Source organism: Sarcophilus harrisii, chromosome 3, assembly GCF_902635505.1.
Source record: "Sarcophilus harrisii chromosome 3, mSarHar1.11, whole genome shotgun sequence".
NCBI lineage: Eukaryota > Metazoa > Chordata > Mammalia > Dasyuromorphia > Dasyuridae > Sarcophilus > Sarcophilus harrisii.
In genome coordinates this window covers 568,556,324-568,572,907 of record NC_045428.1, presented here as the reverse complement: position 1 = coordinate 568,572,907, position 16,584 = coordinate 568,556,324, and the positions used below count along the sequence as shown (strand labels likewise).

The 16,584-nt window shown below is 37.7% G+C and overlaps 1 protein-coding gene and 1 pseudogene across 1 annotated transcript in view; one reads left to right on the top strand and one right to left on the bottom strand.

The window, feature by feature from the left end:
- The window catches only part of FHAD1 (forkhead associated phosphopeptide binding domain 1), a 172,121-nt gene that overhangs the window by 129,454 nt on the left and 26,083 nt on the right, over positions 1-16,584 (top strand). Inside the window, exons 25-27 of the mRNA XM_031962819.1 lie at positions 1,414-1,559; positions 4,179-4,262; positions 14,248-14,468. Of these exons, the coding sequence (XP_031818679.1) occupies positions 1,414-1,559; positions 4,179-4,262; positions 14,248-14,468 (451 nt within the window). The remainder of the gene's footprint in view (positions 1-1,413; positions 1,560-4,178; positions 4,263-14,247; positions 14,469-16,584) is intronic.
- LOC100932520 lies at positions 7,482-8,463 on the bottom strand (annotated as a pseudogene).

Genomic DNA, 16,584 nt, shown 5'->3' with positions numbered 1-16,584 from the left:
TGTTTATGATATTGAGGCAGAACTTAATGCAGACACCCATGTGGCTTTTGACCTACTGCATGTTGTCCCTCAGGACTTTAGAGCTTAACCAATCTCCCTAACCTACATAGCCCCAGAAGCAGAGGATTTATAGCTATGAGTCCCCACGCTGGCTCAATAGACATTTACCAGGAAATCGGTCACTTAGAACTTACTATGTGCCCAGTACTGAAGATACAAAGACATGAATGAAACATTCTCTGTCCCCAAAGAGCTTACATTCCATCAGGACAACATTTGTATATCTAGAGCAGGGGTGAAGAATGTCCAGTCCGCTGACTGTATAAGGCTCGCAAAATCATTCACTAAGGCAACTGTGGGAAATGATAAGCTGAGCTTGGTACAATCTCTCACTGATTGGATTTTATAATTTAATAATTTTGTATGACTGCAAAGATCCCTTGGCAGAAAAAGGTCTCCCACCCCTGATCTAGAGTAATATAAAGTAGATACACAACACTGACCCCATACTGATAAAATCATAGACCATTAGAAAATGTGACTTCAGAGTAAGTATAAGTAGAAGCATCATGTGTGCTGGAAATGGGGCCAGAAGTTTGGAGAAGATAAGGAAGGAAGGAAGGAAGGAAGGAAGGAAGGAAGGAAGGAAGGAAGGAAGGAAGGAAGGAAGGAAGGAAGGAAGGAAAGAGGAAGGAAGGAAGGAAGGAAGGAAGGAAGGAAGGAAGGAAGGAAGGAAGGAAGGAAGGAAGGAAGGAAGGAAGGAAGGAAAGAGTGTATTATGTATTGTGTTTGTGTATTGTGTATTATGGCTACAATTTTGGCTACAATTCACAGCCCAGGTCAGTAAGATAATTCACCATTGATTTCATGATTGCAATTTGCTCATTTGTTGTTGTTCAGTCTTTTCAGTCATGTCCAATTCATTGTGATACCATTTGAGATTTTCTTGGCAAAGATACTGGATAGTTTACTATTTCTTTCACCAGCTCATTTTGCACATGAGGAAACTGAGGCAAACAGGGTGAAGTAACTTGCCCAGGGTCATCCAGCTAGTAAATGTTTGAGGCTGGATTTGGATTCAGGTCTTCCTGACACCAGGTCCAGAGCTCAATTCACTGAACTGCCTAGCTGCCTCTAAGCCACTTGTCTTTTTTCTATAATTGGACTACTTGAATCAAAAGCAGGATATTTATTGTTAATTCTTGGTGGAATACAGGCTAGCCTGGATGGCATTTCTGATCCCTTTCACCACAGATGATTATGTGAATGCTTTCAACCTTTCTAGAAAAAGATTCTTGAAGGATGTGTATCTTTACACTGAGAATGTATTCTGGAGCAGAGGAGAACAAATGAAGAATTGCCCTTTTCATTAAATTAAAATCTTGCCCTTGAATGTATTCTGTCTTTTCCCAGGTGCCAAAGACGCTGGGATGGATCCAGTTCCAGAACCGAAGAAACCCAAACTGGGAAAAAATGCCAGAATGGGGGAGAAGGACCCAAATTTACCATGTCTGCCAAACATCGATCTCAAAGTGGGAAGCAAACCGATTCACATTTTGGTAGGCCTGGGAGTCACAGAGAATATAAATCCAAACTGAGGGTACCAAATCTAGATGAGACCATAGACCATGGCCCATAGAGTCCTCTATGCCCCGTGAGAGCTAGAGGAGAGGACAGAGTTTTAGTTTTAGAATCACCAGACCTGGATTTGAACCGCAGCTTTGCTACTTATTAGCAATGTGAACTTGAAGAAGTCATTTCTCATTGCCTCCATTTCACCATCTCTAAAATGAGGGGTTGGACTCTGATACTTCTTAGCACGTGACTCTGGCCAAGTACATAAGCATTATATGCTTCTAGGACATGGAGCTTTGGTGACAAGAAAGCTGGATTGGAAATCAAGGGTCCTGGATTCAGATCCTAACTCTTGTCACTTACTGACTTTGTGATCTTGAGCAAGTCCTTTCCCTCTCTGGGTCTCAGTTTTTCTTCTGCAGTGTGAAGAGGTTGTACTAGCTGACACCTGAGCTCTGTTCTAACTCCAAATCAATGTGATCCTGTGACCCAGTGACCTATAAAGCCAAACAAGGGTTGAGAATCTGTGGTGGTAAAGGGAATTCCTATAGGGAGTTCCCCAAAACTACAATCCATTAGAAGATATGTAGAGTCATATAACAGAGGTTGTCTAAGAAGCATTATCTTTGGGGCAAGGGAAGAGGTTGTTTTAATTTAATAGTATTTTATTTTTTCCAATCACATGTAAAGATAGCCTTCACCATTCATTCCTGTAAGATTTTGAGTTCCAGTTTTTTTCTCTCCTTTCCTTCTCTTTTCTTTCCCCAAGACAGCGAACGATCCAATATAGATAATACATGTATATATTTCTACATCATTCATATTGTGAACAAAAACTCTAAAAAACAAGAGAAAAAATACAGGCAAGATTCCTCCCCCCCCCAAAAAAAAATGGTGAAAATAGGATGCTTCGATCCACACTCAGACTCCCTAGTTCTGTCTCTGTCCCAAGTCTATTGGAATTGTTTTGGATCACTTGAAAAGAGCTAAGTCTCTCCTAGTTTATTATCACACAATCTTGCTGTTACTGTGTACAATGTTCCCCTAGTTCTGCTCACTTCAGTATCAATTAAGAAGCATTATCTCAAAGGAGAGAGTGCTGCTTTGTTATTTTGTAACTATATATCTGTAATTTTGGAACAAATCATGGCGTTGTCTGGCACAGTGTAACCCCTTAATAAGCGCTGTTTGCTCCTAACTTGAGTATCCTTGCCCTGCCTCCCTCACAGAGTGGTTGGGAGAGGGAATTACATTGTAAATGGTAAAACCCAAGCAGCAGAATCTGGACTGGCTTTTTAACCTAGCTGAGTGATCTTTCCAGTGAGAAAGCCAAGAGAGATAATCTCTAAATCTCTTTTCAGCCTTCCATTCTGAGATCCCAGGATTATACGAATATAGCCACTCTGCTACAACATTTAGTTCAGAGCCATCTTTTCCCTTCATTCAATCTTTTTATAAGATATCTCAGTGACTGATAATTTAGGCAAAGAAACACTCAGGGTGTTTAACATTCCCATAGAGAATCCTTAAACCTAGATTTTGTTTTCAGAAGATTTAGCAGGGTAATTTGTGGTCATTAGGATTAGCCGATTAGTCGAATTTTCCGTCAGGCAGCTTTGGTTATTTAACCAGGCAGATGCTGGGGTGTTTAAAATATATATCCCTCAATATACCACTGAGACAACTGATTTGTCCTAGGAAGTTCTGAAAATTTAAAGCTGAAAATGACCTGGGAGATACCCAGCTTACTCACTTTTTACAAAGGAAGAAACTGAGACCTGGAGAATAGAATGGTCCGATAGGATCATAGATAAAGAACCAGAAGACTTAAACTGGAATGTGGCCCAGCTCTTTACTACATGTTTAATCCACAGCAAGTGACTAACTTTTTAAACCTCGCTATTCTTATCTGCAAAGTAAATAGGCAGTATTAAATGACCTCCGCTATGACATTCTAAAACCATAATCCTTTGAATAATAGCTAACGTTTGTTACACAATAAAGTTTACAAAGCATTTATATGTAAAAATTAATCTTAATTAATCTCTTTACATTCCTGTGAAATAGGTAGTGTTATTATCCCCCTGTTATAGATGAGGAAAGTGAGGCAGAAAGAAGATAAGTGAATTGATCAGAATCATACAGCTTGCAAATGTCTGAGGCAAAATTGGAATTTAGACATTCCTGACTCCAGGCTCAGCACTCTGTCCACCATGCCAAACTTTAAAGTCAGGAGGTTTCAAACTCGGGTCTTCTGGTTCTAGATGTGAAGCACTCTCCATGTCCCATATAGGATACTGTCAGATCAACAGTTGTAACCATAAGTGTACCCTAATCTTTATGACAGATAAATCCACTTGATGTTATGCTTTTGCCATTAAGAAGTACAAAAATGTATTTTGAAAAATGTTTTATTTAAATTTGGGGATATAAAAATGTATTAGTTATATTTGAGAATAACAGAAGTTATCTAAGAATGGAGAATGGAACCAAATTCCAGGGTTTGGGAAACTTTCTGGTAACCCCACAGTTCCAGGCCCTTTTATTCAAAAAGTTCAAATTAAATATCAAAATGAATTTTTGTTTTTTAATTCTCATTTCAGCCCTCAAGTCATTTTTCCAGCTCAGCTGCGGAGAAGTCAGCAAGGCTGAATTTGACTGAAGCTCTAGACCTCAGTGAGAAGCTGGTATGTGAAAAATATATATATTAAATACCTGCTAGAACTATGGACTGAATATAAGACATAGGACATTTTAACTTAAATTTATTTGCCATTGGGAGATAATATTTTAAAAGGGCTTGAATTGGACTCAGATTTAGATCCAAATCCAGCACTGCCAGCTCCAGTGTAAGCTTGTGCAAGTCACTTAATTCTCTCCAACCCTTGGTTTCCTCATCTGTAATAGATGGGTGATGAGAATAATTGTACTACTTACTATTAGGGTAGTTGCCACCATCAAATAAGCTATATATATATATATATAAAGAATACAGAAATAAAGGAAGACCCAATTAAAAGAAATAGTCAGGGTTCTTGGATGAGCTTTGCCCATAGAATATTATCAAAATAGTACTAGGCAAGACACTAACAAAAGAATCTCAACATACACATATATATATATATGTGTGTGTGTGTGTGTGTATATATATATATATATATATATATATATATATATATATATATATGAAAGCAGGAACTAATGGGACATAGAATTATCCTGCTTCAACTTCTAATGTTGAGTTATTATCATTAAAACTATTTGGTATATATTAAACAATTTTTAAAAGTAGGTCAATGAACAGACCAGAAAAACAAAAATGCTTATTTAATCCAAGAATATGATTTACCTAGAACTGTTTGAAAAGAACTGGTGGGAAAACTAGAAGTGGCTTTCCAAAAATTTGTTTAAATTGGCACTTTATATCATATAACACAATAAGACCCAAATGGTTACTCATCTCATTTCAGATGCTTTCTATCATTGTCTCCTCCTTCATTCTGTTTCATATTATGAGGTGACCCTTCTTCTTGCCAAGGCAAACCCCTTTACCTTCAAGAGTGATCTAATCCAGGTTTTTGGACTGCCTTCTCTACTCTTTCAGTTTTCTTTATTCTCTCCCTATCTACTGGCTACTTCCCTACTATCTATAAACAATTTATGCCATCCCTAGAGACCCATTTGAATTCTAAAAAAAAAAAAAAAAAAACTTGATCTACCCATTTCCACTGGTTGCCATCCTATATCTCTTCTGCATTTTGTGGCTAAAGTCCTTACGAAAGTTGTCTACAGTAGATAACTCTACATTCTCTTTTCTTGCTCTCTATTTTCTGCTTTCAACCTGAATTTCAATCTCATTATTCAACTGAAAATACTCTCTTCAAAGTTATCAATTACATCTAAATTGCCAAACCCAATGGCCTTTTTTTGACCCTCTTTTTCTTAACCCCTTTGGAACTTTTGACAACAGTATTAATCACCTTCTTCTCCTCCTTGATACTCTTTTCTAACTAGATTTTGGGACACCATTCTCCTGGTTCTCCTATCTCTTCACCCTGTCTCTTCAGTGTCCCTTTTACTAGATTCCTTCAAGACAATATACTAAGACTTCTCTTCTCCCACCATACTCTTTAGCTTGGGGGTCTCACCAGCTCCCATGGTTTTAATTATCATTTCTATGCTGATGATTCTCAGATCTCAGACATATTTGTCCAGCTCTTACCTCCTTTCTGACTTCTGGTCTTACATCTATTAAACATCTAGAACTGGATGTCCAATAGGTATCTTAACATGTCCAAAACTGAACTCTCCTCTCCTAATTTCCTTATTACTACCAAGGATACCACCATCTTCTCAGTCACCCAGGATAGCAAAATGCCATCCTTGACTCATCACTCTCTTTCACCCCTCTTGTCATATTCAACTACTGATAAAGTCCTGTAATTTTTACCTTCATTGACATAACTTGTGTATGCCTTTCCCTAAGTCTGATTCTACAATCACCCTGATTTAGGCCCTCATCACTTCATACATGGATTATTGCAAGAGCCAGATAGTGGGACTGCCAGCCTCAACTCTCTCCCCATTCCAATCCAGCCTCCATTCAGCTGTGAAGCTGATTTTCCTAAAATGCAGATCTAACCATCTCATTCTCTCATTCAATAAGCTTCAGTAGCTCCCTATTAATTATATAATAAAATCCAAAATCTTCTAGCCCTTCATAAGCTGACCCCTTTTCACCTTCCTAGTCACCTTCATTCTTCCTCCCTTCTCTATATCGAATGACAATGACCCACTCACTGTTCTTTGCACTCCCTCTTTCATCTCTAGGCACTTTTTTTGAATTAAAAATTCCATATGTTTTTTTTTAATTCCCAGTCATTTCCACAACTTATATGGCAATATGCCTGATGTCACTTAAAGAAAAAGAATAGACAAAGTTACAACAGATGAAAGACCTCAGGGATGTACATCTAATTGACACTACATTGCATTAATCAATAATTGCACTTTTTACAAACTGAGACGATGACAGAGCTAGAAGGAGTTTAGGTTTTAAGTTGACTTTTCTGACTATGGATCGTCATTCCTCCTATGACAGATTTTTACGATTCTTCTAAGACTGTCTCAAAGTAACCTGCAGCTTTTCTGACTGCTCCTCATTTTTTCTTCTGCTAAGTACTATAGCTCTCTTCTGTTGAGTTTTTTGAACCTTCTGCTATCATTGCTACCACTCCTACCATCAGATCCATAACCACCACCATAAGAAATGCTTGAGTTTCTTCCACTAAAATTGTCTCCTGTCATGGTTTCAGAATGTGATCAGTGCTGCCCACTAGAATTTTTAGGGTGTTGGGATTGGGAAGGGAGACCCCAAAAGTTTGGGGTCCCAGATCGGTGTCACGAGGTATCTCAAAAGAATTTGCAGGCTTGAATTCTCTCCTAGTCAAGGGGCAAAGTTTATTGAAAGAATGTGTAACACCATTACAAAAGGGGGCTAGAATTCTAAGGGAATTCAACAGTGAAACAGAAGCAAGGAGACACATTTAACCAGCTTTCTAGCATTGATACGCTAATTCTGTGGCTTCATAGGCAAGAAGGAATTTGGTTCTCATTTATCAGATTATCAGACAGACTATTGTTCTCAGGAGTTTGATCTATGGGAGTTTCCTGAGGCCTGAAGCTATCTGGCTAAGGAGTGTCAGAATCAGACAGATTGGGCTTGGGAGTTTCCTGAGGCAGAAAATCTAGAAGCACTGATTTATTGGAACAGAAGCCCCCTAAAATCAGGGAACCACAAAATCATATTACATCAATTATAGCCATATATTTGTCATATATAGTTATATATTTCTAATCATTATAGTCCCCACAGCCACCCTAGTTACCACCACCAAAATTTCCTCCTACATTGAGCCACCATATCCAACACCTTGGTTTCCATCTTTATCTCCTCCTCTACCACCATATCCATTGCCTTGGTTTCCATATCTTCCACCATCCCATCAGCCCCTCTTGTTGCTTACTACTTATTAGTTATCACTTACTTACTGTACCCAGGACCACTTCCATAGTTTCCACCTTCTCCATCAAATCCACCTCTGCCACCTCCTGCTGCCACCATCACCACCATCACTACCTCTTCCACCAAAGTTTCCATCACAGAGTTTCCACCACCACGCTCAAGCAGTACACCATCTGAGTGGGAAATGACCTGAGCCATCACTATGACCTCTTTGTAAGCCAGAAGCTTACACCTCTTACTCCATAAGGGCCTTTTCACTTTACAATTATGCCCATTAATAGTATGTTATTTCTGAATAATTTTGTCTCTTGTATTATGATTATAAAAAATTACAAAAGTAAATTCTCTTTTTTCTACTCTGTCAATCTTCCATAACTTCTAGAGTTTCAAAATTGCCATACTTTTCGAAAAATAGTCTCTTAAATTTTATTCTTCTATATCTTCTTTAATACTACCGGCAAACATTATCTTCCTGGTTAGATGTGAATGAGGTTTTACAGAACCCTCTCTAGAAACAGCTCTCTTTGGTTCCATTACATGCCCATCTACCTTATGTGGCTGAGCACACATTGTTGCTTTTACCTCTTTTACACAAGGATAAATCACAAAACCATAGCCTCTGGAACATTTTGTTTGGGGAATCTCTCATCACCACACAATCTGTGAAAATGTTTTCAAAGTGTTCTCTCTATTATCCAGTTTCAAAACTCAAACCACCAATAAATGGTTTTCTCAACTTTTCTGATTCCTTTGGATTTCACCATTCTATTTCACCATCATTTTGAGACCAGATTCACTGCAGCTAAGTTCAATATGGAATCCTCCAGGCAATTTTACTGACCCTGTGTTACTCCACCCCTCATGCCTGGAATGCTTCCCCTCTTATCTCCAATCCATAGCTTACCCAGCTTCTTTTAAATTTCGGGGAAAGTTCTATTTTCTGCAGGACTTAACATATGCAAAAATGTTTGTGGCAGTTCTTTTTGTAATGACAAGAAACTGGAAACTGAGTGGATGCCCGTCAGTTGGAGAATGGCTGAATAAGTGATGGTATATGAATGTTATGGAATATTATTTTCTATAACAAATGATCAGCAGGATGATTTCAGAAAGGCCTGGAGCAACTTACATGAACCAATGCTGAGTGAAATGAGCAGAACCAGGAGATCATTGTATATGCCAACAGCAAGATTATATCATGATCAATTCTGATGGACATGATTCTTTTTAACAATGAGATGATTCAGGCCAGTTCCAATAATCTAGTAATGAAGAGAGCCATCTGCACCCAGAGAGAGGACTGTGGGATTGGAGGGTAGATCATAACATAACATTCTCACTCTTTTTGTTGGTTTGCTTGCATTTTGTTTTCTTTCTCATTTTTTCCTATCTGATCTGATTTTTCTTGTGCACCATAATAATTGTGGAAATATGTATAGAAGAACTATACATGTTTAACATATATTGGATTATTTGCCATCGGGGGAAGGGTAGGGGGAAGGGAGGGAAACAATTTGGAGCACAAGATTTTGCAGGGATGAATGTTGAAAATTATCTTTGCATGTGTTTTGAAAATAAAAGGCTTTAATAATAAGAAGAAAAGAAAAAGAAAGCAGAATCCAAGAAAAAGAAGAAGAAAAAAGAACTCTTTCCCAGTATTTTCCTTTTGAGATTACCACACTGATCTATCCTGCACATATCTTGTTTAAACATAGTTGTTTATAAGTTGTCTTCCCAATTAGATGATGTACTGCTTGAGATCAAGGACTGTTTTTAAAAGTCTTTCTTTGTATCTCCAATGTTTAGCACTTAGCTAGCTAGCATTCATTAAGTACCCACTCTGACTTTCAGGCCCTAGAAATAATAGGGAGCCACTGATATTTATAAAGCAGAGAAATGATATTGTCAGACTTTTGTTTTAGAATGATCCCTTTGGCAATTTTGGATTAAAGAAAGGAAAGTCTTGAGATAGAGAAATCAGACCAATTAAGGAACTATTGCTATAGTCCCGTGAGGAGGTGAACTAGGGTAATGCCTTCATGAGACAAGATGCAAGAAGTAGTGAAGAGGCTGAATCAGCAAGATTTGGTAACTGCTGAGAAGTAAGGAAGTGAGGTTCTGTGAAGAATGATGTTAAGGTTGGGAACCTACATGATTAGAATGATGGTGGATCCCTCAATAGAAATATGAAAATTTGGAAGAGTGGATTGGAGCACTGGATCAGCACTGGGGCGGTAGACTTGGGTGGATAGCAACACCTTTTGTGGTAGCAAACAACTAGAAACAGCCTGGGTGCCCATCTAGGGGGAGATGATTTAACAAACTGTACTACATAAAAATAATGGAATTTTATTGTGTCATAAGAAATGAATAATGAAGGAATTCAGGAGAAGCAGGAACAATCTATATTAATTGGAACAGAACACAAAACCAAACCAAACTCAAATAATTGAGAGAACAATACACATGCTACCTACAGTAATGTAAACCAAAAGGATGCCAGACTCTGAATAATTGTCAAAACTAATGTTGGTCTTGGAGAACAGATAGTGATCATAGCAACCTCCTCTCCTCAAAGGGCTGCCAAGGCAGAAAGTCAAATGTTTGTGAGTCACAGTCACTGGGGCTTTTGTTATAGAATGTCAAAGCTGGAAGGGCCCTTAGAACACAGCAGGTCAGAGCTGGGAGGCCCTTAGAACACAGAAGGTCAGAGATAGGAAGGGTCTTAGAACAAAGACTATGATTGAAGACTTAGAATAGATTGTCAGAGCTGGGAACACAGAATACAAGAATATCAGTGATGATGTCAGTGATGGAAGGGATCTGAGTAGCCTGTATGTGAGATCCAGAGGGGGTTGTAGAATACTGATTGTCAAAACTGGGAAGAGACATTAAATTAGGTTTCTGGGCCAACAGTTTACAGTTGCCCAAACTGTGGCCTAGAGAGACAAAATAACTTATCTACTGGAGATCACACAGTGTTTCATAACCAAGCCAGGCCAAGCATCCAATTTTACTGACTCCCAGCCTACCATTGTTTTCCCTACAACATAACTGATCTGTGAGTTTTGTGTTTGACTCCTAGGGAAATACTAATAATTAAAATAAACGAATGAATGAATGACTAAATAGATAAATTAATGAATAAGCAAATAAATGAATAATGATAATACTGCTAAAGGAAGATGGTGAATTTCCCCTTCCAAAAGGCTTTAAAATTTGCTCTTGTCTCATATCAGTCCTAAAAGGCAGAGAGTACAAGAATTATTGTTCCCATTTTATGATGAGAAAGTTGAAGCTGAGAATAATGGGTAAATGGTTTGCCCAAAATCACATAGATGAATAGTTTGGGAGTCAAGACTCAAATCTAAGGCTCCTGCTCCTGAATCCAGGCATTTTCCCACTTATTTGGGAGTAGGTCAGCTAGGTGGCTCAGTGGATAGAACACTGAGCCTGATATCAGGAAGAACTGAATTCAAATCCAGCCTCCAATGCTTATTAGCTGTGTGACCCTGGGCAAGTCACTTTACATGGTTTGCCTCAATTTCCTCATCTGTCAAATGAGTGGGAGAAGGCAATCACAAGCTACTCCAGCGTCTCTTTCAAAAAAATCCCAAATGTGGTCACAAAGAGTTGGACATGACTAAAAATACTGAACAACAACTTTAACACTAATGAAAAAGGGAACTATAAAGTATTATTACTGATTCCACAATTCAGCAGATATTTAAATATCTCTGAAGTGTCAGGTGACAGGAACATCAAAACAAAAAAGAAGTTTGTGTTTCTGAGGGAAGGAGGAGGAATAAAACTTATAGAAAAATCATTTTACTCTAAGAGAAATTTAGTAAAGTATGAATGTTACCAAGTGGTGAAATCAAGACTGTATTCCTGGTAGAGGAGAAAGTTTGTGAAAAAGGGAGACAAGAGAAAGTGAATTTCTTGTGCTGGGAGCAGCTTGTGTGAATGCAGAGATCAGAAATGGAATATCAAGTCTGGAAAACAGCAGCCTAATTCGACTAGGAATGTTGAATAGCACGAAATAAGGTTGGATTGGTTAGTAGAATCCAAATTTTGGAAGACCTTAAATGCCAAAATGAAGTTAGTATTTTTTCTTATGGACAATGGGGAGCCACTGAGAGAAAAACCTGGACCTGTTCTTTAAGATCCTTCTGGCAGCCATGATAATGTATAATGTTCCAGTTCAAGCATCTGTCTGCCTTATGTAATAGCTGAAAATGTGAGGCAAATCTGAATATACTTAACACAGTCCCTGGCATATAGAAGATGCTTAATAAATGTTTATTGACAGACTGACAAATAAAAATCCCACAAGTAGCATGCAAGTTCCTCAATGGCAGGGATTTTGTTGTCATTGTTGCTGTCTTTGCATCTGTACCATCTGCATAAAAGTTAAATAAAATGACAATATATACTTTGTCATACTCCTTTTTCAATCTTCAATCAACCTTGTTTATTTAACTTATATGCAGAATTCACCCTGTGAAACGTGAGGCTGGACCAATCAAAAGCTGGAATTATAAGGTTGCCAGGAGGAATATCAACAATCTTAGATATGCAGGCAATACCAATCTGATGCAGAAAGTGAAGAAAAATTAAAAGGTCCCTTGGTGAGGTGAAAGAAGAGAATGTAAAAGCTGGCTTGAAGCTTAATATTTAAAAAAAAAACAGCAAAACAACAAAACACTAAGATCTTGGCAACTGACTCCATTACTTCCTGGCAAACAGGGAGAAGTAATAGGAGAAGTGTCAGCTTTTATATTCTTGGGCTCAAAGATCATTGTAGATAGTGACTGTAGTCATGAAATTAAAAGCCATTTGCTCCTTGGAAGGAAAGTTCTGGCAAATCTGGATGGCATATTAAAAAGCAGACATCACTTTGCTGACAAAGGTCAAAACTGTGGTTATTCCAGTAGTAATATTTGGCTGAGAGTTGGACTATATAGAAAATGGTACCACAGAATCGACACTTTTGAATTGTGCTGGAGAAGACTTTTGAGAATCCCTTGGCTAGCAAGGAGTTCAAATCAGTTAATGCTTAAAGAAATTAATTTAGATTATTGTTCTAGAAGAAATGATCAGCAGAATGATTTCAGAAAGACCTGGAGACACTTACATGAACTGATGCTGAGTGAAATGAATAGATCCAAGAGAACATTCTACAGAGCAACAACAAAATTATACAACAACCAATTCTTATGGATGTTGCTCTTTTTAACAATGAGGTGATTCAGGCCAGTTCCAATAGATTTGGAATGGAAAGTGCCATTTGCATCCAGAATGAGGGACTGAATGTGGATCACAACATAGTATTTTCACCTTTTTTGTTGTCGTTTGCTTACATTTTGTTTTCTTTCTCATTTTTTTCTCCTTTTTGATCTGATTCTTTCTTGTGTAGCATGATAATTGTGGAAATGTATATAAAAGAATTACATATGTTTAACATACATTGGATTACTTACTGTTGAGGGGGAAGGAAGGGAGAAAAAAATTGTAACACTAGGTTTTACAAGAGTGAGTGGTGAAAACTATCTGCATATGTTTTGAAGATAAGAAGTTAATATTTAAAAAATGAAAAAAATAATTCAAGCTATTCACTGAAAGGTCAAAAACTGAAGGTGAAGCTTAAATACTCTGGCCACATAATGAGAAGATGAAAATCATTAGAAAAGACCATGATGATAAGAAAGAATGACAACAAAAGGAAAAGGGGACAGCAGAAGATGAGATGGATAGGTAGTGTCATGTTAACAATGAATACGAACTTGGACAGACTTTGGGAGATAGTGGTGGAAGGGTAGTAAGGTCTGGCATGCTGTGGTTCATGGGGTTGTGAAGAGTTGCATATGACAGAGCAACTAAACAATTGAACAACAATAGCATCTTTAGTCTAGAACTCAACTATTCAAATCTACCATTTCAAAGATGACAATATTTGTAGATAACAATAATAATAGTAAAAAATATTAGCATTTATATAGTGCTTTTACAGTTTTATGGGGATAGATAAATTATTTTTTACAATAACCCTGCAAAGAAGGTGCTATTAATATTATTCACATTTATAGATAATAACAATAATAGCTGGCATTTATATAGTGCTCTAAAGTTCACAAATCACTTTATTATATATATATATGATATATATAATATCATAAATAATCATAAATGATATGATATATACATATATCATTTCATCCTCTCAACAATCCCAGAAGGTATGTTCTCTCATTAACTAATTACAGATAAGGAAACTGAGATTGAGAGCGATTATATGATTTTTTCTAAGGCCACACAGCTAATATATATTTAAGGCAAGATTTCAACTCAGGTCTCCTGACTCTAAATTCAGGACTCTATTCACCATGTCACCTTTGTTTGCTGAATATACTTGAATTGAAAATTGGACTTTTGGGATAGCCAAGTGGCACACAGTGGATAGAGCACCAGCTCTGAAGTCAGGAGGACCTAAGTTCAAATGTGACTTCAGACATTTAACGGTGTGACCCTAGGCAAGTCACTTAACCCCAATTGTCTCAGGGGAAAAAATTAAAAATTGGACTTTTTTTTAAGTCATTATCATTCCTCAGCCAAATCCTTAATCAACAAACTGCTTTCCTCCATAGTATATAGACATGAGTAAAACCCTCAGCAGCCTAATGAACATCAAGGATATGTCAGGACACATATCTATGAAATACGCGTCCCAGAAGGAGCGGGATAGGATCTACCAGCTTCGTCAGAGAGACCTAGACCTGGTGTTTGAAAAGATCAGCCAACTCAAGAATCGGCTGGATCGTAAGGAGGAGCTTTTGAAAGATTACGAGAAAAATAATGAGGTGCTCAGGTACCCTGAAAGTCTTTTCTCTTGGGGAAACACCCATGTAGAATATGGGCTATTGGGCCATATAGGTGTTGGGTAAAGATAAGCGAGATCCCTTGCAAATACTGAATAAATACAATGAGATAGATTTTAACTTTTCTGTCTTCTGCAGTGCCAGTTTGGATGCCAGCTCTCACCGAACTGGGCATCCCCTCCACTGCCTAACCACATCCTGTATCTCTCCTTGATTATGCCCTACCTTAAATATCCCATTTGAAAAACTAAGGGGAGAGCCATCAAGAATCAGAGAGAGGACTGTAGGGACTGATATCACAACATGGTGTTTTCACCTTTTTTGTTGTTGTTTGCTTGCATTTTGTTTTCTTTCTTGCTTTTTTCCCTTTTTGATCTGATTTTTTTCTTGTGCAGCATGATAATTGTGGAAATATGTATACAAGAATTGCTCATGTTTAACATATATTGGATCACTTGCTGTCTAGGGGAGAGGTGGGAGAGGAAGGAGAAAGAAAAAAATTGGAACACAAGGTTTTGAAAGGGTGAATATTGAAAATTATCTATGCATATCTTCTGAAAGTAAAAAGCTTTTTTAAAAAAATAAAAACTATAAGGAATTTGAAGACAGAGATAAATTCACTTTCATCTTTAGCCCCTTCCCCAAGCCCACTGACACAATCCCTAGCATCCAACAGGTGCTGGTAAAATAGGATTTTACCCTTTTAGGGGGGATCATGTATCCCTCTGGCAGTCTGATGAAAAAGCCTATGGACTCCTCCTCTTAATAACATTTTAAAATAATTGAAGGAAATGTTAAATTTCATTTAGAGGTTACTAAAAATAAAAATATATTTTTTCTCCAAGCTTACAAAATTCCTTAAATCTTTCTACATAACCATCAAAAGGACCCTAGTTTAAGAATATTTGTGATAAAGGTCAATAGTATTTTCTTTTCCAAATACAGGTTAAGATAGTTTTCAGCCTTCATTTTCTGAAAGACTTTGTTTCTAAATTTTTCTTCCTCCCCTCTGTACAATCCTTTTAAACATATTTCCATATTTGTCATGTTGTACAAGAAAAACAAGACCAAAAAGGGGGGGAAAACAAGAGAAATAAAAATAAATAAATAAGCCCTCAAAAAAAATATTATGCTTTGATCCACATTCAGCCTCTATAGTTCTCTCTCTGGATACAGATGGCCCTTTCCATCACAAGTCCATTGGAATTGCCTTCCTTGATAAAGATGTAATCAACAAGCTAGAAGATCCATTCTTCCTTTTTAAATCAATTAGAAAGATCAGCACTACTTTAAAGTGAACATCATTTCCAAGTTCACTTCCTCCTCTAATCAATCAATAGGCATTTTATTAAGTTCCCGCTGTGTCAAAGTACAGCCGGAGACACCCTTAGCTTTCTGTACCATTTCTCACACATAAGTCATACCTTGCCATACTCATATTCACCATGCAAGACTATAATCTTCCATTCTCAACTCCCCAAAGGTAGTTGCCTTCCTGGAGGGCTCTTATGAGAAAAAAGCCAAAATTATGTTCTAAAGAAAACTGAATGTAATGTTCAACACCAAAAAGTTTAACCTAAACTGTGAGTCTGGGCAGCCCAGTGGTCTATAAGGCAGAAAGGAGCAGAGAAGGAGCACCTGTTGGAGGAATCTTCAAACATTAAAAGCTAAAAGGACCCATAGAACCCAGAATATGAAATCTGGGAGGAACCCAAAGGTAGAGAACATCAAAGCTGAGAAAAGAGCTCATAACAGAAAGTGTCAGAACCAGGACACACTTTAGAACAAAATGGTAGTGGTGGGAGGAACCTTAGACATCAAATAGCATAAGAGAAAGGGACCATAGAATAGAAAATGGCAGAACTGGGAGAAATCTGAAAACAAAAATGTCTGAACCTAGTTTTACTGGTAATGGGAATTCCAGGGCACCACGAATCAGTTATTCATCAGTAATTCATAATCTCTGTAGCCTGGAGCCCTGGGATGTTAGGTGACTCATCCAGACATCATGGTATCATCCTTCTAAGGAGGGGCCCTGGAGACCAACCTTCTCACTTGACCTGAAGCCAAGAGAGGTGACTTGTCAAAAGTCACACAGGTTATAAA